The sequence below is a fragment of the Cyprinus carpio genome, chromosome A16 (genome assembly GCF_018340385.1).
Source record: "Cyprinus carpio isolate SPL01 chromosome A16, ASM1834038v1, whole genome shotgun sequence".
In the NCBI taxonomy this organism is placed as follows: Eukaryota; Metazoa; Chordata; class Actinopteri; order Cypriniformes; family Cyprinidae; genus Cyprinus; species Cyprinus carpio.
The window spans coordinates 9759580-9783783 of NC_056587.1; the positions used below are offsets into that span (position 1 = coordinate 9759580).

At 35.7% G+C, this 24204-nt stretch overlaps 3 protein-coding genes across 9 annotated transcripts in view; 2 read left to right on the top strand and 1 right to left on the bottom strand.

Moving 5' to 3' along the window:
• The window catches only part of LOC109061591 (protein Jumonji-like), a 30407-nt gene extending 28567 nt beyond the window's left edge, over positions 1-1840 (top strand). Inside the window, 1 exon segment of the mRNA XM_042772524.1 lies at positions 141-1840. Within this exon segment, the coding sequence (XP_042628458.1) occupies positions 141-296 (156 nt within the window). The 3' untranslated portion in view covers positions 297-1840.
• LOC109104769 (dysbindin-A-like) lies at positions 1644-17217 on the bottom strand. Of its 7 annotated transcripts, none has more exons than XM_042772528.1 (11): positions 16741-17217; positions 16049-16102; positions 15296-15346; positions 15044-15104; positions 14822-14954; positions 12460-12592; positions 11740-11762; positions 5045-5200; positions 4509-4610; positions 4290-4433; positions 1644-3076 (listed from the first exon to the last, which is right to left on the bottom strand). In XM_042772528.1, the coding sequence occupies exons 1-11, from the start codon at positions 16794-16796 to the stop codon at positions 2787-2789; spliced, it is 1203 nt and encodes a 400-aa protein (XP_042628462.1). In that variant the 5' UTR covers positions 16797-17217; the 3' UTR covers positions 1644-2786. The 7 variants fall into 7 exon arrangements, with proteins under 7 accessions (XP_042628462.1, XP_042628461.1, XP_042628460.1 ...); XM_042772527.1 differs by having other exon boundaries at positions 1644-3079; positions 15296-15343; positions 16741-17190; XM_042772526.1 differs by having other exon boundaries at positions 1644-3079; positions 16741-17185.
• Positions 17218-17645: 428 nt separating this feature from the next.
• On the top strand, positions 17646-23897 carry LOC109104770 (E3 ubiquitin-protein ligase MYLIP-B). Its single transcript, XM_042772525.1, has 7 exons — positions 17646-17989; positions 18492-18682; positions 20887-21072; positions 21216-21413; positions 21519-21683; positions 22130-22547; positions 23324-23897. Exons 1-7 carry the CDS (start codon positions 17903-17905, stop codon positions 23489-23491), a joined length of 1413 nt encoding a protein of 470 aa, XP_042628459.1. The 5' UTR covers positions 17646-17902; the 3' UTR covers positions 23492-23897.
• The last annotated feature ends 307 nt before the right edge of the window (positions 23898-24204 follow it).

Here is a 24204-nt window from a genome sequence, read left to right on the forward strand (position 1 = left end):
AAACAGAATCAGAATTGATTTCTTTACACACTACCATTCAAAAGTGTGGAGTCGGAAAGATCTTTTGTAGCAATGCAGAAGTCTGTATTGTCTGTACTTTTGCTTAAAAAACTTGAAGCATCCCACCCTACTTTGCGCAGGAGCAGATCAACAGTCTGGTAAATCGAGTGTGTGGCAGAGCATTGGAGAACGGTGGAGTGAAGCAGAAAGCTGTTGGCCCCAGCAAGACACCAGCAAAACGAAGCCCCAGAAACAAGAGCTCTGCCCTGGTCCCCCTCTCCTGCAGCCGCTCCTAACCAGACCAGACCAGACCAGACATTCCTCCAGGTCTCCTTTTATATCAGATGATCCTAATACTTGTGTACAAACACTCTTCAATACTCTTTGTACCTAGTGTATAAAATCAATACAAGCTGTTATATTGCACTTTTGTATTACAGATACGTGTAGTTACTGGCTGGTTAGTCCAATATATTGAATGTTTCATCGCATTTCATGTCAGATACAAGGGGGCGAATACACAATTGTTTGGGGCGCCTGACATAAGGCTATTGGGTCTCATCCAACAAGCACGAAACCTTTTGCACTAGTATTGAGATTGGTTTTTAGATGAGTATTTTCGGGTTGTTTTAGCATTAAATCGAGTATAGATATGCGTATACATAGATATAAATATATCCTATCATTTGTGTTTAACTGGTGCTGTAGTGACACTTTTCTCCATCACCCCTACAGCCTGTTTGTCTCTTGGGCTCACGTTTATTACGTCTTAAAGCTGTCAAGAACAAGAACGAACCTGCGAGATTACAGCCCACAAGTCAAACGCTACATCTATTGCTGTTACTGGCATTTCGGTTCTTCAGCTACAAAATAAATAAATAAATATTGTGGGCTTGACGCTTTTATATAGATCCGACACGTGAAGGAGCCTGTGAACGTTTCTGACTGCACGGATTGAGTACACTAGGAACTCCCCACATTTTAAAGCACAGTTTGAGGCCTTTTACTAATCTTTGGAGTTCAAATAAGTTTGATGTTGAGGGCAGTTTGTACTTGTTTTTAAAGTTACTGTCAATTGTAAATGCACTTTCCCTTTTATCCCACAAACTTTTGTCCCCTTGACTTTTATATTTGTAATTGGTTACAAGTGTTTCTTGAAAATACTCCACCTTTTTTGCCATTAAAAGTTCAATCTTTAAATTTTCTTTCATTTTCATAGAATATTGTTGCAAAATACTGATATCTAACAAAAAAGCCCCAAATATGTTTATATGCCAGTAAATGTTAAATTGAGCCTTTGAGTTCGGGTCTTTTAGGGGTTTGGATGAGAGTCGAGATGAAGAAAAAGCCTTACTTCTACATTGGTTTCTTCATCAATATAAATTAGATGTTAACAGGGTTGCTACAAAATATAAGTGCTGCTTAAATCACTGAGAAGTATGTCATAGTGGTGATCCCTAGTTTTTTAGCTTTACTTTTTTTATTTGAAAGGAAAAATCTTTTACCCAAAAGTTAACTATTGTGTAGACAGTATCGAAGTCCTGTAATCAAACATGGTAGTCGCCCCTTTCCAAATGACTCGCTTGTATTTAAGGTTTTAAAAAACTGAACAGTGTTTCCAAAATGTGGTTGTATACTTTTTATGGCCTTAAAATGTTTTTTTTTTTTTTTTTTTTTCCTTTTCACCCTATTTTATACAGTAATACTCCTGATCCTTGTACTGTTTATTTATATGCACTGTTACTCAGTCCTCCAGTCCAGTGGAGATCTTTTTGGTTACTTTTCAGGATTGTATATTTTTGGTTTTAATAAATAAATCACTTGTCAATCCTTCCAAAAATGTGCTGGCCTCAGGTTTTTTTTTGTGGAGATGCACAGAGTATTTTCCGATGTTATGGACAAGAACTGGGAAAATGGCTAAAATTATAATTCTGTATTATTTTGTATTAAACACTACTGTATACAAAACACTAAAAGTTTAAAAATAAAATAAAATTGATAATTTTAAATGCTAGAAGGGAATTTAGGCATCACAACAATCCTGGAAAAGTGGAGCTTTTTCACACATCCCTCATTTCTTATCAAAACCCATACAGTCAGACTTTACTCTTCCTTTTAAACCTTCAATCTCACTGTCTTCATTTCACTTCAGTTACCGTGATAACTCTGTATTTTTCCCAGAGGTAACAGGGTTTGAGAGCAACAGCTTGCTGTACGGGGAGCCTGTAAATTCTGTGACCACAGATGGTCCAAATGTTCCCAGCTATTTTTATATCAGACTCTGTGAAATTGTTGGTGGAAGATATTTGCCTTAGATCATTATGATATGAAATATCAGTCCTACACTTTGAGGCCCGTCTTATTTCAAGGTATATTTTTTTTATTTCAGAGTCTTTAAATCAGCTCAATAATGTCATATACAAAAATGAGCTCCGCATTACAAATTCATGCAACATACATCAGTTATATTAGCAGAAACATTGTAAAATGTTTATTATTATTATTATTATTATTATTATTATATAATTCTGATGCAATAGGTAATATGAAGAATTGTATCTTACATTGAGTGGATTTTTTATATTGGGAAAGAATAAAAGAAAAATCACAGTGCTAACAGGCTGAAAGAGCTGTTCTTTAGGCTGAGCACAAACAGTGTTCTATAAGGCTCCAAAATCCTCATCTCAAAGTGTCGCATGAAGAAACATCTGGCTAGTCTTCAGCACCTCTCCAGGTTTTCATTTCCAGAAACCAACTTAAACGAGTGCGTTTGCCATCCGTACCCACTAGGGGGCCTGTGTGTCGCTGTCGTCTGAGCTTTTGAGTGGCTCTGTTTCTGGGAGGCCCATGAGGGCTGTGTCAGCATGTACTTCCTCCTCATCTGACTGGACCAGTGGAGAGTCTCCGCTGCAGCTTTCCTCGCTTGCATCCTCTTCATCCGGACCCTCGGTCACACCGCTGATGGTGTCGGTGCAGGAGGAGGAGATGGAGGAGACGGTGGGCCGTAGCTCTGTCTGTGAGGGCACCTTCAGGCTGATCTCTGAGGGGGACGAGCCAGGTTCCAGAGCCGGGCCACCTGCTGAACAGACAGAACAAGTTTATAAAGCGTCACTTCATCTATTTCAGAATATTCACTAGTCCTGACGTACAGTTGCAACCTTGAATACTTGCATGCTATGAGAGACAGTAAGAATCAAATGTGTTCACAGTCATTCTACTCATTCCAGCACTCTTTCTTTTCACATTTTCTGAGTATTTGCAGTATTTAGTGAAATGATGAAACTAGTTGAGGACAGAGTAAAAATCAGTACTATATTACTACTACTAAACATTTCTTGTGCTGCTTAATATTTTTGTGGAAACCATAATATCAGAATTTCAGAATGATGAATATAATTTTTTTTTAAATCATAAATGTTGTTACTGTCACTTTTGATCAATTTACTGAGTGCTGGAATAAGTAGAATGAATAAACATTAGAACTTATTGAGGACAGAGTAAAAATCAGTACTACATTTTTATTGGCAGCTGAAAACAGCTATATTTCCCAGAAATACAGAATATTTTAATAGTTAATCTTAAAAAATATGAATAATTGAACACTTAAATCTTTAGCAAATCTCAAAATGAATATCCATTATTCATAAAATTGTAATATTGCTTCAACAACTGATTTTGGTTTTAGTGTTTTATATTTCATGTGGGCAAGCTAATATAGAACTTTAATATTAGTGTATTCCTGATCATGAATGACATACACATCACATCCTGAGAGGTGAGAAAACTCTTGAATTCTCATCAGAGTTCAGACTGCAATGAATCTGCAAAAAGTCCTATTTTAAAACACATTTACAAATGTGGTTTGAGTCAGATATGTTCTAAAATCTGATTATACTAAGCCAAAACACATTAAAACAAATTCAGGTTTTGTTTTAAGAACAGTTTCTTCCCACAAGCCACCTCTATTATGAACACTTAACACTCAATAAAGACTCCATAGCACATCAGTTCTACTGAATGCAATATGTTCTCCTCGTACTTATTTATGCCACCTACTTATTTTTGTCACATTTTCTATTTATATACCTGCACAAACAACATATCTCAGCACCCCCACCATCCTATTTTTTTTATACCCACGTAAATAACAACATGCACATATAATTGTGTAAACTGGATTTGTGTATGCGTTTTTTGTTTTCTTTATCTTGGATTTCAGTTAAGTACTGTGCTTTCCAATGTCACAACAAATTCCTTGTGTGTGAGCACTTGTGTGAGCAAAGCCCAACCTGTGTCAGGAGACCGAGCGCTGCTCTCTTCCCCTACAGAGCTGAGGAAGACATCAAGAGCCTCATGATCGGACACATCCGTGAGATCCATTTGTTCCAGGAGGTCAACATTCACTTCCATTGAGGACATACTGCCTAATGGATCTGCCCCAGAGAAAGAAATAAACCTTTCACTTTGTGAACTCTAAAACCAAACCAGCTGATCACTTCAAAACCTACCGAACAGCAGGTTTAGTTCAGGAATATACAAGCAAATTTCACAACACAATACAATGAAAACACTGACACACGAACAGAGGAGCATAGGACAAAGAAGATGTCCTGAAAAATGGGGGATTCAGGGGAAAGCATAAAGTACCTCACACATCAGGGCAGCATTAAGGCAGGAGAGAGGAAAGAGAAGACCATCAGTTTGGCATCAACATCCTTGCACAAGCACTTTAACCTCCCATTTAACATAGTAACAGTATGTTTAAACATTCATGACGGGAAGGAACACCATAAAGAGTGGCTGTGATTCAAACTGTTTTGCTGTTATTTTCTGAAGCTAACTAAGAAAAACAGAACAATCGCATTCTCACACCTAAAATATTGTGTACTGTCATATATGTTTGCCACTAGCCACTAAACACATATGACACTACGTGAGAAAAGTAAATATGATGAGAAAAAGGGTTGTTATGAGCATTACAAATCAATTTCAGACATTTGAACAAGTATGTGCAGAAGTGGTCTTTCTAAAAGAAGTAACTGACCTCTCCTGTCTGTGATCTGGAGGTATCCTGTGGAGAGGTACTGCTCCATGTCTTGCTGAAATGCCTCTTCAAAGTACTTCTGCCGCTCCTTTAGCTTGACCTGCTGCACATGCTCCATCTCCAGCACTTTCTGAGCATGTTCTGCATCGAGCTCCGCTAAAGAGAGACATAAATCATCAAGCAGGGTACAAAATGATAGAGAGAGAGAGAGAGAGAGAGAGAGAGAAGGAGAGAGAGAGAGATAGAGAGAGAGAGAAGAGAGAGAGAGTGTGTGAGAGAAGGAGAGAGAGAGAGAGAGAGAGAGAGAGAAGGAGAGAGAGAGAGAGATGGGGGGTGGAAGCACAAAATGAACTGGAAACCCTCAGAGAATCAATGTAGAAACATGAAACATTTGCGTATAGCAATTTATAAATGAAAAATATAATGAATGAAAATTATAAATGTTGCATTTATTTGATAAAACGGTATTAACAACTGTAATATTGTGAAATATTACTACAATTTAAAAATTATTGTTTGAATATATTTTAAAATGTAATTTATTTCTGTGATGGCAAAGCTGAATTTTCATCAGCCATTAGTCCAGTCTTTTAAAAATCCTTTTAATTTGATGCTCAAGAAACATTTCTTATTATTATCATAATTGAAATTGGTTATGCTGTTGAATTTTTTTTTTTTTGGAAACTGTGAAACATTTATTTGAAATATTATTTATTTCTTACAATGTAAAAGTCTTTGATCAATCATTTTTGATCAGTTTAAAGCATCCTTGCTAAATAAAAATATTAAATTCTTTTTAAAAAAATAAAAAATAAAATACATTACTGACCCCAAACTTTTTTTAACCAGTTGCTTTCTAAAAACACATTTAAAGGTAGAATGATAATCTCAGAGATCTCAGGAAATAATCTGCCCAGCTCCACACACAAAAGTTTCAATAGTAATACAATATCAGCTCCAATATCTGCCTGATATACATTTTCCAAGACACTTTGCAAATATCTAAACCAAACCTCTGACATCTGAACTTCAAGATAACATTGCATACATTTTCAAACATGTTTCACAAGTGTCTTTCAACCAGGCTAGCTTACCGCAGAATGTGATGCTTTTCTAGTAGTTGAGGCAGAGAATGCAACGCTTCTGTTGTGTGAGCGGCACAAGACCATAAGTGACACGAGATGCAGTTAAATTCTTTATCTTTCACAGGAAGTGCATTCTTTTCTCTGAAAAGCAGGAAGTCTGCCTGTGCTTTTTTAATGTCACTGTGGTGTTTATGGGTGTGATGTACGCTTAAACAGATATGGTATAAACATCCTGCCAAAGCTTATGGTGACACATACTAGATGCAACTTTCTAAAATGAAAGGTTAATTTGTCCACCAAATCTACAGTTTAAGCCAAACTTTCACTAAAACATTCCAAACACAAAATATTTCAAGTCTCGGCCACCAGTCAGCCTACATTCTTGAGAAAGAAACATTTAATACATATGCACATAGCAACATCAAATACTGTATAGAGCAGATTTTGCCTGCCGTCGTAAACCTCCTGTGTATTGTGTGAGGAAAAGAAATTCATTGACCAAGCAGTGAAATGCGCCTCTTTTATTAGGATGTGGTCTTAACCAAAGTCCTGCCACATATTCTTTTTAAACAGGTGCTGGTTGAACAGTGTTAAATGAAAGTGCTAGGCTGGAAACAAGCATGCTCACTAGGAAACCACTGTTGACCATTTCAGCCTAATATTAGCCTTGCAAAAAGGGGCTATGTAAAAGAAGTTGATGCAAGCAGATTTAAAATGAACCAAATATGTATGCATGTATTTTTATGACACTGGTTTAGTGAAACCTCTCACACTCGTAAAATCAATATTTTACAGCAGGATCATCATCATCTTGTAAGTTAATGACAAATCACATGATTCTTTTTCTCATTCAATAGTATACTGTATGGGAATGTTTCTAACCATTTCATTCAAAATTTTGAGTCAGTAACTTCTTATGCTCACCAGGGCTGAATTTAAGCTAACCGTCTTCTATTTTAATATACTTTACTTTAAATTTAAATTTATTTCTGTGATGCAAAAAAGCCATTACTCCAGTCTTCAGTGTCACATGATGCTTTAAAAATCATTCTGATATACTGATTTGGTGCTCAATTATTATTTGTTGTATGTTTCTTTTTTTTTTTCTTTTTTTAATAGTAGTGTATCATAGTTTCCACAAAAATACTAAGAAATACTGTTTTTAAACATTGCTAAAAAGAAATGTTTCTCTACAGAAAAGAGTTATTTCACACTATTAATGTTTTTACTGTATTTCTGACCAAATAAATGCAGATTTGGTAAGCATAAAAGAATTCTTCCAAAAAACATTTTAAAAAATCATAATAATACCAAACTGACCCGGTAGTTTATTTCTAATTACACTTTAATGTAATAATTAAAAAAAAAGAAAAAAAAAAAAAAAAAGGGGGAAGTCGTGGCCTAATGGTTAAATGCATAAAATGGCATAAATGGCTGCCCACTGCTCCAGGTGTGTGTTCACGGTGTGTGTGTGTTCACTGCTAAGTGCGTGCGCTTTGGATGGGTTAAATGCAGAGCATGAATTCTGAGTATGGGTCACCATACTTGGCTGTATGTCACGTCACTTAACTTAGTCACTTAATTAATTATTTAATAATTATAGAAGATTACTCAAGTTATTTGAAGGGTTCTACATGCATGAATTGGATTTATTATTGCTTTTGACATCACAAGTCAGAATAGCTGCTAATGAACAGTTTGGGACTGTTCTTAATACCCCATGAATATAGCTATTTTTTTCTATTTAATGCATTTGAGCTTCAGGTGATTGGCTCAAAAAAAAAAAAAAAAAGGCAGACAGAAGAACAGCAGCCTTGAGCTGCCATACTTCCAGGGCGGTCCTACAGCCTCTGAGCAGATGCTACTGAGATGAATGGAAATACTAATGAATAGCTTCCTCCTCCTTGAAAGATTCCATATCAACAAGAACTAAATCATGGATATGGAATGAAAGAACAAGATCTGCAGGGATAAGCTGTGCTTTTCGTCACATTTTCCGTTGTGTGCCTGTGACAGCTAATGATAGATGACAGCACAGGATGAGCCCCAGGCTCTCTGATCACACTTGTCATATCCTCCACACACGTTCCTCAAAAACAAAGGAAACAACTTAAGAACATTTGTGAGGGCCAATGCACAGAAAACTACAGCTAAAACTTTCAACAACACAGTTTCATGAACTGCTCACTGTGAATATGGCCAAATTTCACAGATGACAATTTTCATAAAATGTCCATTAGTCTTCTATTAGGAAAATGCAGCACTGCCGATCAAAGCTGGTGCATCCTGAAGCTAATCAGTGGAGGATCTGGCAGGTTCAGCCCTAAGACCAGACAGGTTAATGACTCATTCTAATGAGCTGACCTGCTTCCACACACAGAACAGAACCACAGAGTCCAGCAACAGGAAGAGGAAATGTATAAACACTGTCTTCTGGACTGACAGTTCATTCAACACATGGATGGTTCAATATCAGTCATCTGTCCAACACCCAGTCAATTAGAATGGACAAAGAGCTATAAATAGTCCCTGGTTTGTTTCTAACTGCATCCTTTGAAAATCCTGTGGGGATGAAATCATCTCTAGTTACATGTTTAAGGTATTCTTCAAGGTTTAACCAGTCACCATCACAACCACCTCGAGATATCAACCAAAAACACTATGTTCACAAGAAACGTGGCATCACAGACAAAAACACAATGCTCCTTTAATTTATATTATAATTCATATCTAGTTATGTTGCAGTGATGACATATAATCCATAATATTCAATAGGTTAAACTGCCCATAAATAATACAAGTGAGAAAATATGAGAAAACATCAAATAAACATGCTACAGTACATATAATAATTTATTTTTATTATTTTTTTTATCTTGTCTGCTTATTTGGCTACTTTAATAGTGAAAACCATACTTGAGTTACTAAAATGTAGAATAGAAAATAAAGATATTTATATTCTTCCTTAAAATTCTGGAACTTAATTTGGATTTAACAATTCTCTGTCACACACATAAAAAAAAAAAAAAAAAATCTTGTCCCAGCAACAGGATTGATTCTATGCAATTCGAATGTTAAGCACTCATTCCATTCAAATATAATGTAATAAAATATTTCTCATTATATTACTCATTATCTACTCTCTAATGAATGCTGGATCTCTGAGATAACTATGAGATTGAAATGCTTGAGTCACCTAGAGGTTGCAGGTCTACAACTCATCCATTTAAGCTTAAAGTCAAAATTGAACCCCTTGGCACAACGTCATGAAGGAATACAAGTTAAGCAAACAGCACTGTGGCTCTTTAAAACATCACATTGCAGCAATGCTATAACCCCAACTTAAGGTTAATAACTATAGCAGCTCCAACAATCCATGACAAGCAGGTCTTTCAAACAGATTTAGAGCAACATTTCTTAATTTGATGTATCCAAAAGTCTGTTATAATAGTATAATTCTATGCACTGCACAGGCTTGCATTATGATGGCTGGTAATGAAATGGCATACAGACACAAAAGCCACTGTAGGCATCCTAATCTGTGCTGAAATTCCATTACTAAACCCAAAGATGATAAACAATGACTACAAACCACCAATTCAGACCCCTTGACATACTGCCAGAACTGTGATACACTGGCACATCAAATTAACCTTAAAAAAAAAAAACGTGCCTGGAAACCTACAAGAATCTCTCATGCTGCTGTCCAGAGTTCCCGATGTGGACATTTTGTATTTTTCCTTGAAGTGTGCCGATGAGCTGAAAGCAGGACCGATAAACCAGAAACTGCAGTTAAAGTGAGGCTGAAGAATGGCTAAAGAGCATCTTATATTCTGCCGCTGTTTTTACTCCATAAGCAGCTCTTCCATGTCCAGAAATGCTGAGACATTGCCTGCTCAGGGACACAGAGCTAGAGATGCAGCTGGAGTGAGGAAAGCAGGGAACGTACCATTCACAAACCTGTTATAGGGGTGAGGGTCTGTAAAAATCTGAGTTTCATTTAAATATTTACTTTCATCTTCTACTTTGTCGATCTTATACTTTATACTACACTCAACTACACTTATGATTAATGTTACAATTAGACAATTAGAGAACATGAATAACGTCAATGTTAGTGTGGATAATCATTAGTTATTCAGTGCCATAAAACACTGCAATCTGACAGATGCGCATTCACTAAAAAACTCCAGTTAACTATCAATATAATGTCATTTATATATATTAAAGCAGAAGTTTACACTGCATATACTATTGCAAAGCAAAGCTCCCTTGCTCACAGACAGGAAAAAGGAATTTATAACAACAATCATTTTAAAAACTAAATATATAAATAATGAAGTGTGAGGTGTGAAGTCTTGAAGCACACTGCCCACACAAACGGAGAGCCAATCTACCACCTACGTACCAAAGGAAGTGTTATAAACAGTCTTTTGCAGTGACAAAGACAAGGATGTAAAATATATGTAAACAAAACAAACAAATAAAAATCTTATACTTATTCTTAACATTTACTTTTTCAACAATACAAAATCTCTAAGCTCAGATGACCTGCATTTTCTGAAAATAAAGGGCATGGATAAATGAACAACGATGCACATATGCGTAAAGGAAATTTCTGTTTAGTTCAATGTCTCTAACAGATGCATCAATTATTGATACTGGACTGTAGGTATGAACAGATGGAGCAGGCAGCTTCCCTTGGAGGTCAGCGTGTGTAGTCTCAAATAAAGATAGCAGCGGCCACTCACCAGAGCAGTTTTGCCCTCCCTGAGGTTAATTAGTGTCGCCTGGGTAATTACACAGTTCTTCTTTTTCTGTTGAGCACTAAACCAGCTTCATGTGGTAAATAAAAATTCTAAAATATTATACAAAAAGACTATGTGAACTGTGAACTATTTATCCCTCAGAAACCTACACTTCACTATCAATTGACTCTCTGACCCTCCTTCTTTCTGCCTTTTTTGGTGAGTGGTCATTGACTCCTTTACTGAATTAGTTTCATATACTTCTTGTGCACATATGATCCCTATATGAGTCTAAAAACTAAAAAATTATATAGTTTTAAATAAATAATTAAAATTATAATATTTTAAAATAAATAATTATATCATGTTCTAAAAATTGGGGTTTTTAAAGGGGTCATATGATGTTGCTAAAAAGAACATTATTTTGTGTATTTGGTGTAATGAAATGTGTTTATGCGGTTTAAGGTTAAAATAACTATTTTCCACATACTGTACATTATTGTTTCTCCTCTACGCCCCGCCTTCTGAAACGCATCGATTTTTACAAACCTTATCGGTCTGAAAAGCAAGGTGTGCTCAGATTGGCAAGCTATCTACTATAAGGCTGAATACCTTAAGAGTGTGATGGAAATGTTACGCCCCTTAACATATTGTGATGTGACATTTATTGATCCAAAAAATGATCCTATTATATATGACTTCTGTCCTATAATTATAAATTATATAATTATAATAAGAATTATAAATAAAAGAAAGAAAATGTTATTATGATTGGTAATCACAGATATAATCTATGTATGTTTATTAGTATTAGCTGTGGAGGTTGGCAGGTTGTACTCTTAAAAAAAATTATAATTCTTACCTTTGAAAGACTCAAGCTCTTTCCTAGAAAACAAATAAAGGGGGAGTTACGTCAATGTATACATATGTAGCCAACTACACGGCACATAATCTCACCAGATGTCAGATTAAGTCAGCCCCATTTAAAACTGGCCCAGATTCCTGAGATAAAGAGGCTGCACTGACAACTTTTGCATCTGTGTTTGTACTGAATACCTACATGCAGAAGGCACTGAAAACTGAGCCCAGCTGCTTTCCAACTCACTGGGCAAAGCTAGAGATGTATGATTGAGCTGCAGGCTCAAACAGTGAGAGCACGCAGCATCAAAAGAACCACAGATGCCTGTTTGATTACACAATTCGCATACAAGCTTTCCTTTAGTCTATATGTTGTTTGTGCTTTTCATAGAGTAAAAAGTCATACGGGTGTTCTCCTTCAAGCTTATATTCACTGCTTCTGTGCAAATCTGCAAAACAAACTGTGCGCAGTTTCACTGTAATGATGATCAATCTAAACAGCAGGTGTCATACTGCTTGTTCCACAGACTCTCATTTAATGTAGATGCTAATATGTCCTCTAATATGCAAAATATTGCCAAAAGGACAAGCTATGCTCTGTTGTTTCATTAAGTTAAAGGGGAAAACCCTTGACAGACGGATCCTTCATGTTCTGCAGTTATTGTGACTTAATGACATAAAGGACACATTAAACTTAAACTTAAAAAATTAATACTGTTTTTACCTTTTCTTCTTCTTATGGTTTTCCAGCTGCAGGATCTGAAAGTGCTTAAAGCGCTGATGCTCACATTGAGCGCACAAATCCTCCAGATATAGCAGACGACTGTCCATCTCCTCAAAGTCAGCCTCCAGATGAGCTGTGCAAAAGCATGAAAGACTAATAAGGTTTATACAATATTAAAGACAACATTCTGTACAGTATAAAAATGCCAACGCCCCTGTGAATGTTTCCATTCTATCAAACTGGAATATACTAGCAAATGAGTTCTACAGTTCTTTTTTAAGATGCAAGGTATAGGTATAGTGACATTTTGTCAATTCATTAAGAGAAGTACATTTCCTCTGTACATGCAATAATGCTCATTACATTTCAGTCTATGAGCACAAATGGCTAAATAGTGAATAATAACTGACATAAAGGCTAATTGTTTGGTGTCAGTGTGAGTGGCACAGAGGCAGGACTTCATACAGCTACATAATACCACCAAGTGGCAACACTAAAAAGTGCCTTTGATATAAATTCATGAGAATTTACAATTCTCTCTAATCCTGGCACTGAAGCCTCTGAAGAAATGTGATATGTCTTATTTCATATCTGCATTCATTGGAAGAGAAGGATCACACCTGATCACTTCATGTGTATAAATGAAACCGCAAACCAACTGAACAAATATGCAAATTCCATGTGTATTTGGAAGTTCACTTCTTGCATTTCCTGCATTAAACATACAGTACTGTTCAAGAGTTTTTTTTGTTTTGTTTTTTTAAAGAAAAGAAAATAATACGTTTAATCAAAGTCAAAGTACTTTAATAAATACTTTAAATCAAAGACATTTAAAATGTAACAAATGATTTATATTTCCAATAAATGCTGTTCTTTTGAAAAATCTATTCATCAAAGTATCCAGAATAAAAAATGCATCACAGTTTCACTAACGAGATGCATATTACACAGAAAAATTATTTTTTCCAAAGCACTACAAAAGAAAACACTGCATAAAGAGCTTATAACAAATGAACGATCAGAGCAAGTACTAGACTTTATCTGGCTATTGTGTAGTCTCAGCCTACACAATACACTTTGTAAGGGAGCCAAGTCTGAAGATTAATGCCTGAAGCCAAAAGGTGCAATGTTACAGAATGAACAATCAGCAGATGGAGCTCCGCAGGAATCACTCTCATTACCAACCTATATCGCAGTTACAAACAGAGTGTGAAGCTTTGTGTGCAGACAAATGCTTTGCAAAGGCAGTCAAGGTGATCTTATTTCTCTACTGTTACAGAAAAAAGCACCATTTAAGGCTAGATGAGAAATACAATATACATTAATTTCAAAGGTATCATAAAAGTAGTTTATATTACTATATTTCAAGTTTTCTAATCATAGCTTTGTATGAGGAACAAATTGACATTTAGGCCATATTTCACTGCTAATCCTCCCATTCACAGCAGCTCATGTTATATTATTTTCAAATTTGGCAAGACAAGAGAGATTGTCCCAGCTGGGGATGAAATTTCAATATATGGGAGTGCATATGAGTTTTAAGAACTACAGTAGAGGGGAAGATTTGTCAGTGAATCCAAATGAGCTGTTTAAAACTAATGTAATATTAATAACCTGATTCTCTAACAATTTTAACCCTTTCACACATAAGTTTATTCTAGCTAGGCACCCAGTGTGAGTTTTCCTAGGCATTATTTTAGAATGTATCATCTTCTTATTTCCATGGCGAACGGCTTTATAATGATCATGTTGATCTATAACAGCTGATGGGTGCCGCCATGTTAATTCGCGCTGCAATTCAGAGAATCGGAGCTGTCAGATTTACAACATCTAAATTCACCCTCTCGTCCCAGAAGACATGAAATTAAGTGGCCGGTGAACTGGGAGAAGAATAGAGTAAACTTTATAGTTACCCACAAGGTGTATCTTACATTAATAAAACATGTCGTCAAATTACTGGTATATTTGAAAGGTTCATTATTACCACTTCCATAGACTTCAGACTGTATTTTACAAACTATAAATGTGTCGTTTTTACTAGTAGTTATGTGTGTTTAAATGTCTTAAACCTGAAATAAACATTATGTGGTTAAAAACACTGAATAGTTGTGATAATATGACAAGCGCTGAGCTCAGTGCCAGCCAAAGCGCAAAAGCAGATTTGATTTTAGCAGCTGATCATGTGATGCACTGAATGTTCTCATCACACCGGTGTGATCGTGCACTCCAGGGACCAATCTAAAGTGATCACACCAGTGTGATTGTATGTGTAAACTTATTAAAAAAACATAAAATATCCCTAAATGAATAACTCAGCATTGATTAAGAGTTTTATGTGTGATGATGTTTGTGAATGTCTCACCGATACGTGAGGTGATAGTCTCCAGGTCCGAGAGGAAAGCAGGGATCTGCTGCAGTTCTTCCTGCAGCTCCAGCACTGCTCCTCGTCTCTTCTCCCAGTGTGCACACAGCATCACAACCTCCCCGTCCACCGTCTGACAGACAGACACAACCACAGGGTTTAGTTACCATAGTTACAGCACAACAAACCCTCAACTGTACAGAGTTAGATGTGTGAACTTACTTCCCCGGCATTAGCACACTCTTTAGCCCGTTTATGAAGAGCCACCCAAGTGTCTTCATATCTGATGATGACAAAGGCCATACATTTCAAAATATGTTCATGAATACATTAATCAACTTTTTTCAAACTTCTGGTATTTCTGAAAATATTTCCTTGACTCTTTAAATTGAGTTTAAACTGCATTAACATTTTTGTTGACAACTTAACATCGCTGACATTTTTGATATGGTTGTGTAAAGTAAAGTAACTTACCGACTGAGCAACTCGACTCCAGCAGAATATTGCGGAAAGTGTTCATCTCTTCTGAGAGAATATATGACAAAATATTCATATAAATGAAAAAAAATAATAATAATAATAATTGAGATATATATATATAAAAATATGTCAAAGATGAGACATACCGTTTTGGTCTCCTTTTTATATACATAGAAAGCATATTAAATGTAACTAAAGTGTCAAATATTTCAATATTTTTAATGTTTAATGTTAATCAAAGATTTTATATTTCAAATATTTCAGTGTAACATATATTTATGTTAAAATGACACAACATACTTTTTCTGAATCTGACCTGTACTTATTAAACTATATAAAAGAAAAAGGGATCAGACTAAATTTTATTATATTTTAAGTGATTAAAAATTCTTGTTGACAAATGGGTAAAACTCTGAATGATCATGTTAAAGATATGTATTGATTTTTAATTAATATTAACAATTTTTTTTTTTTATTTTTTGTTGTCTTTGGTGTTTTATTTTTTTATTGAGTATTAATGATTCCTGCTCTAAATATGCCTAAAAAGATTTTTTGTTACATTAACTATTGTTATACGGCATGATATTTTAGTGGCTGTCTTCTGTAAACCATAGTAAAATGTATGATAGTCATAAATTTTCCTCAGAACAAAAATGAATTAAACAGGACATAAAAAATCTGTAATAAATTGTTTTGTATTATATTATATTAAATACAGTGAGAAGTTTTAAACTTGTTACAGCTTACCTTTGTTTCTTCTTTACTTTCGTCTCCTTGGTTTTGTCACTTAGGGTCTTGATTCTGAAAAGTTTTTAAATATGAGACCGTAAATATCTAAATAATACGCCTAGGAACAAAACCACAATATTGTATTGCTTTGTGTTTGGTTATTTATGTGTTTTGGTTTGTGCGGTTTATTACTGTTGTTGAAAACCCAGTGTCATTTTCAAACATTTATATTTAAGTTTTCACTGTGTTAAAAAGAAAAATGGATTTATATAAGAAACTGTGTCATAAAAACGCAGAAATACTGTCTCGCCCATCACATGACGCTCAGCCTGAAGTTATTAGTGTAAACCAGACTCCAGTTGTTAGCATGCGGCTAACTTGACAGCACTGAACATCTAGAATGTGTCATTCATCCTATAAAAATTCATTATGAAATACGCTTTCTTTTTAAACCAACCAACCTTTGTTTTGTCAATATCTAAGACAAAAACAAACTACACTCTTCGCTGTAAGTGAGGTGATTAGCAGGCTAATTAGCTAGCATCCACTCTTCGCTGAATAAGTGGACACTCTCATGAGGGAGCCAAAACACAAGTTGTGTCAATATTGTGTAATAACTGTACAGGTCCTAAAGGTCACCTCATTTTGCTTTCTCAACACCTTATTAAGACTCTGGGGAATATAAAAGCAGCCAGGCAGTAAATACATACCCTGATGTAAAGTCCTGCTGCACCGTTTGCAGTCTCTCTCTGAAATTCTCAAACATGTCCTTGAGCTGCTTTAATCCTTAAGCACAGGCTTGGTGACATTTAGATTAGATCTGTGTTTGCTTACAGTATTTCACGAGGGCTCCAGTCATCCTTTGTCAGATGACAATGTCCTAATGTCCCGTTGTGGGCTTTGTTCCGTCGGACAATGTCTGCAGGGCTAGTTGGCTTATTCATGCAGTCACTGTTTTACCTTCTCAATTATCAACAGTGGACTTGGGTCACTATATTTATTACACCCAGTTTGTTTGAAGTTAAAATTGTTATTCCTCGTTGTCTGTCGATAGCTGTACTAACGTGAGTCCTTCCTGTAAAGTTAAACACGCCCCCAAACTGAGAGCGAAAGTGAGTGAAGGGTTGTTCAGCGATTCTCTAATATCTAATTCACTTTAGCGAATCGGTTCATTATACAGTTCGCTTCAATGAACCGGTTCAAAAAACACTGTAGTTTTACTACACTATAGTACAGAATATCACATATACAGGAGCTACCTGAATCACGTTTATGTTGCCATATTCTAATATCTAATTCACTTTAGCGAATCGGTTCATTATACAGTTCGCTTCAATGAACCGGTTCAAAAAACACTGTAGTTTTACTACACTATAGTACAGAATATCACATATACAGGAGCTACCCGAATCACGTTTATGTTGCCATATTCACTTGTTATTGGTGTTCAGATTTTTAAAGTGGGTCGGTGGTGCTATGCCATTTTTATGCTATGTGATGTATTATGTCACTCAGCATACTGTGTAGAGCCTAGTAACTAACCTAGTTAAAAATTCAAGATTTAAAATTCAATAGTTTTATGTAAATTAGCACTAAGACCTGTAGAGAAACGCAATTTCGTTTCTTCTTGTACATAAATGGTCGATTGTCGACGAATATTATTTGACTTGAGTGTGGAACAAAGGCTCTGCGAATCAGTCCGATCGAATCATTTAAAAGAACCTGTTCAAAAGAATGATTCGCGAATCGGACTTCAGATAACGTAGAGGCGGAGTTCGAGCAGGGTCTCATGAATCTGCTCTCGCTGCTCTGAGCCACGGGACCTTCTCTCCGCTGTCCTGGACTGTGTGTGAAACAATAACTGCATTCACCATGTTATGCCACATAACTCGACCGGACTCGGTGGTTCTGGAAGTGGAGGTGGACCCAAAAGCAAACGGAGAGGACATTCTCAATAAGGTGAGTGTCGGGAATTCACGTTTCAAGTTTAGGTTTTTAAAGTTATCTAAGCATTTCTTAATTATCACATGCTCATTAGCATCATATAGGATAGCAAAGGTTATGTATCATCTTGAATGCATGAACACAAATGTTTGACAATTTTCATCTATCGTTTAAAAATAATGAATTTTATTATATTAAATGATTAATTTTATATTATAATTATTTTAACGAATTATTTTAACATTAATTCATTTGCAGCATTTGTGATTTTCTACAGCAGATGTGACTAAGAACTTCTCATTATTTTGTATAATTATTTATGTATCAGCAATTTACTTTGAAAGCAGGTGTTCTCATACCATATTACCACTTCAGAAGCCCCTCTTATGTAATATGTCTTGTCTTTCCAAAGGAGGAGGGGTGCTAAGAGCCCAAGTCCCAGCATTCTTCAGATGAAAGCACACATACTTATGCATCCAAAAAATTACCATTTAATGTTTTTGTATTTAATCCACAGATATGTCGGAAAATGGGAATCATAGAGGTAGATTATTTTGGACTTCAGTTCACCGGTACAAAAGGAGAGATTTTATGGATGAATCTCAGAAACAGGATTTCTCAACAAGTGGACTGTATGTCTCCCTGCAGACTGAGGCTGCGAGTGAAGTTCTTTGTTGAGCCACATCTAATCCTGCAAGAGCAAACCAGGTGAAACTACCAAAGTGAATATAAGTGGTCATATTTTGAAATAGTGCTCATAGTTTGTGCATAATTGTGCACAAAACACAGTTTTTTCATTATAGAAAAAAAACAGGATCTGTCTATTGCTGCAGAGTCTTTGAGGTTTTACATTTTTGCTCACTTTGGAGAACTTGAGGCATATGGCTAAAAGCTGTTTTTTTGGGCGCAAACAGGAAGCAACTGCCTATAATAATAATAATAAACTTTATTTTATATAGCGCCTTTAAAGTAGCATCTCAAAGCACTTTACATAAAAAATATAAAATGAAAAGATACACATAACAGTGCAGAGGCAGTAAAAAAACTAACCAAACAATAAAATAAAAAGCCAATATAATAACAAACAAAGTAATCACTTGAATCACATAAAAGCTACTCTAAAAAAGTAAGTTTTAAGGGATGATTTAAAAACACTAAGGGATTCTGCATTCCTTATCTCAGAGGGCAGGGAATTCCACAATTTAGGAGCCAAAGAAGAAGCCCGATCACCTATAGTTTTTAGCAGAGTTGTTTGAACAGTTAAAAGACCAGCTTCAGAAGAGCGTAGAGCACGTGTAGGAGTGTAGGGAGTTAAAAGCTCACACAAATATTGAGGGGCCAAATTATTCAAGGCCTTATAAGTGAGCATGAGAATTTTAAAATCAATACGAAAACTAAAAGGAAGCCAGTGCAATTTTTCCAGGATAGGTGTGATGTGCTCCCTTGCACTGGTCCTAGTCTGAATTCTAGCAGCTGAATTTTGTGCCAACTGTAATTTACTTAGCGTAGCTCGTTGATTAACTTTTCAGCCACAGAGAAAGTCAACATGGGACATAATTTGCCAACGTTTCTGAGATGAAAAAAAAAGATGCTTTGACTGTGTTATGAACATTAAGATCAAATGTTAAATTGGTGTCAAATATCACCCCCAGATTTTTTAGTTTAGTTTGGAATTGTAAAGCAGAGCCATCCACACTTAAGGTTATGGACTCTGCTTTTCTTCTATAGAGCTTAAAGTGCCGCTATAATTTAAAAAGCCATGTGCTTTGGGAGTTTTGTTGTTTTTTGTTCATACCTTTGATCCAGATCTCCATGTATCTATTCATATAATGTCTTTCTTTTACCTCTGTGGCAGGGAGTTACCAGTGTGCATGTTTGCTCTTGAAACTTGCACTCTTTCAGTTAGGGAGTGCCTCATATAGGCCTGCTGAGGTAAATCGTATTCCTCTGGAGGCTATTTTAAGGGACATCTGTGTGTGCATGTTCAAAACTTTATAAATCTTTATAAATCTTTATTAATTCCCTAAAGTTCAAGAAAAGTAAGCATTTTTGTGGGATGCTCTGGAATACAATGGTAGTACAGTGTGTTCCCAACTAGAGTCTAGTGGAGCTGTTCGGTCACGTCTGATGAGGAGTGTTGGTGAGGGTGGGGAAGTGTCAGTATGTCTGATTCTGAGTTGAAACGCTCTGTAATGTAATTCCCCCTGTTGCATAATCTTATACAATAGCGGGACTAAATCCAGCTCACTCTCCGTCAGCCTTTGTTATTCCTTCTCAGTCTTTAAATGCATGACTATGCCAAGATATTACTTATTGTAATGCAGACTGTGTGTGAACTTTATTGTTTTATGTTAAAATGCATATTGGCTAATAGGCTACTTGTCTTTATGTGATGCAATACTAATCATAGTAAATACAGTATGTCAGTTGGTAATAGGTTTGATCTGCATTAAGTTTATAAATGTATTATACTAGTTCTTCCCTGTTCTCACATATACAAGTGATTTATGTCAAGTTAAAGAAATATGTTCCAGAAGTCATAAGTCTGCTTCTGTTACTAAAGTTCACTGGGTTTAGACTGCTGAGTAAACTTGGCCTTAAGCCAGCTCATTTTTTAGATTATATCAGTGGGCCGACAGTACATTAACGTGTTTGAGAGATACAACTACATATTGTAATGATGATTAAAAAAAAAACACAAAAATATTCACATTATTATCTGTGTCTATATTCCATACACTACATCACCCATTTACCATATACAAACAATTAAGGAAAATAATGAACACTGGTGTATAAGTATATAGAACTGACTAATGTGCTTCCTGTTACTTAATGATTAGACTTCACAGTCTTGTTATGAAATATGGATTTATTAAGTGTTTCCATGTGTTCCCCCTGTTGCTTTGCAGGCATTTGTTTCTGATGCACATCAAAGAAGAGCTTTTTAAAGGAAGCTTGCGCTTGGACGCAGAGCAGGCGATCGAGCTCTGTGCACTACTGGCTCAGGCAGAGTTTGGAGATTACACCCATAACACAGTGAACTACTGCTACTCCCAGATATACGGTCAAGACCCCAGCCATGATACCATCAACAAGTACGAACACTGGAAAGTGTTTATTCTCATTCAGAATAATATCTGTTCTTCCTCCAAATAAAACTAAAGTGATTCTTCCTCTGAAAAGAAAGTGATTGAGACAGTTTTGTGGAATAACAGTGGTGTCTTTTGTGTTTTTATAGTATTTTTTTGAGGCATAAGTCACTGGAGGGTGTTAGTCAGGCTTCAGCAGAATATCAAGCGTTGCAGCTGGTTTCCTCCCTCAACTACTATGGCGTCGAGTGGCACTCCGCATGTGATTCTGAGGGACAGGAGCTGCTCATCGGGGTCGGACCAGAGGGCCTGTTTGTCTGCAAAATAGATTTCACCCCTATTGAAAGGTGTATATATATGACAACAAAACAAGAAACACTGTTAAACACCGGGTCATTCAGAGGTTTTAAATAAATGTGTCTATAACATCACACCTAAATTTTTTCTTTCAGAATCATTTACCCAGTCATTCAAATGGCCACTCAGTCTGGAAGGATTGTGTATGTGACCATTACAAAAGACCGTGGGGACAGTGTGGTTCTTCTTTTTAAGTTCATCAGTCCCAGTGCTGCCAATGGACTATATCGTGCTATCACAGAAATCCATGCCTTCTACAGGTGAATATTGTTATGACTCTACCAAACCTACTTTAGTAAAGGGATTTCAAAAGAGAAAACTACTTAAGCATTTGCTACTGTTCAACCAGGGCTGCTATAGTTTTGAATTTTGAATTTAGTTTCATTTCTGTTTTATTTTAAATCTGTCTAGCTTAAGTTTTTTGTTGGATTTCACTGTCATTGTTAGTTTTTTCATTAAAGTTTATTGTAGTTTTATTTTATTTAGCATATTTTATTTTTATTTTAAAAGCAAATTTGTTTTCATTTCATTTTCATTTTAAGTTTTTTTTTTGTTAACAACAGTGCAACTGTTTAATTAAAATTTAATTTAATTAATTTTTACATTAAAAATATAAACATATAAACCATACATATAAACCATAAAGCAATTTAAAACTATTTCCTACCCATTTTTAATTTAACAAAATTTGAATGTAACTCTTCAGGTGTGACACTGTAATGAGCACAGTGAAGATGCAATATAGCCGTGACTTCAAGGGTCATCTGGCTTCCCTCTTCCTCAACGAAAGCATTGACCTTGGTAAAAGGTACATCTTTGACATCCAGCGCACATCCAAAGAAGTATATGACCGTGCGCGTCGAACCCTGTTCAAAGCAGGGGTGGCTCTGACCGGATGTGGTAGCTCAAGAGACGGTTGCAGTCACTCTCCCCTGAGACAGACAAAAGCTGAAAGGGAGGAGAGGATGTGTGGCGGCTGCAGAGAAACTTGCTTTCTGAAGGAGAAGCTCCAAAGTCTACAAGAGGCCCTGACCTGCTCTCTGTGTTGTGAACAGGAGATCAACGCTGCGTTCTGCCCTTGTGGACACATGTTCTGCTGCTATAACTGTGCCGGCCAACTTCAGGTGATTGTGGCATAATTACTACAAGATTAGTGCCATTTAGAACTATAAAAAAATACATATATGTATATGACTTAGAATTATAAACAGTATATACTGTAAGTACCAAGTCCAATTCTACCCATGCAGGCTGTGTTAATCATAATCTAACACAATAAAGTCTAAAAAATTCATCATAATCATACTTATTTCATATTTTTTTTAATATTTTACTTTTATTTTATATGTATATATATCTATATATATATATATATATATATATATATATATATATATATATATAGAATACACTCACACATATGTATACGAATACATATATTAATACTTATTATATATTTATATAATACTATATTACATATAATATTATGTAATATCATGGAATTTTCAACTTATTCGACACTGATGACAAATAAAATAAAGTAATTTTTTTCCTCATGCTTAGCAATCATCTAAATTGACCAGTTAAGTTAATGATTAAGAGAACTTACACTCTTAGGTTTACATAACCTCTGGTTACCCTCATATTTCTCGACATGAACTGTCAACCATTAGCGGCTAAAGATCTTGATAATCAGACATTTCTCATTACGCAGCAGTCCTGCGACCTTTTGAATTTCACCCTCTGACATCACAGAAGTGTTCTATCACTTCAGTGGTGAATGACTGTATAGTTAAAACTGGCACTTCGCCTAACTGCATAATTAACATGAACAATAAAGTAGAAGTTTAGATAGTGTGTTAACACTCATGATATTTTTCCTTCTTTCCTCTCTTATCAGTGTTGTCCAGTGTGCCTGTCAGATGTGTACCGTGTTCAGCATGTATATTTACCCACCTGTGCCAGTCTACTTGACCTGGCAGAGGCAAAAACGACCACCTTCAGTGTGCCCAGAGGGACTGCTGTCTCAGTGGATTGTGGCGATGAAGAAAATACCTGCCAGATGTAGATGGATAACATCTGCTCACCATACATGGACACCATTGGCAACAGACTATTTTAAAAATACAGAAGAAATGTTATGATAAAGTATACAGTGGTTCTTAAGAGTGAGCTGAAATGCACAGAGTAAGGCCAGCTATCCAGAAGTAGGCCTACCTCAAAAGAACAGTTGCTACTGTTAGTTTTCACAGTATGCACATCAAAATACATACTAAGTAACGCTTTACTGTAATAATTTTTTTCCTGATAAGAGAGAAAAGACCCCCAAATAGTCAGTTACAGATAAGACTAAGACATTAATCGAATCTGTAAAGGGTCTACTTTTATTTGTGTACACTGACAATAACAACAAACATTGTGCCTTTGAAAAATAAACAAAACAACCAGGGTGGGCTTTCTGCCATCTCCGTGAACTACTGTCTGAAACGCGTCACAAAAATGAACCAAAACTCAGAACCAATACTTGAGACACAGACGTGAGAAATATGTCTATAAAAAACGTTGAAAACAAATATTCTTTGATTATGTCATCTGTATGAAACTAAAGCGAGATACAGTCTTTCCCATCTGAGCTCATTATCTGCAGCCATACCTGCAACCAAACACCCTCATCAACTGCATTAAAAAAAAAAAAAAATTTTTTTGGAAGAAGACCTGCTATGAGGAATAAGCCAGAATTAACCTAATTTATTCTTTCTTATATTAGTTAACATGTTATTT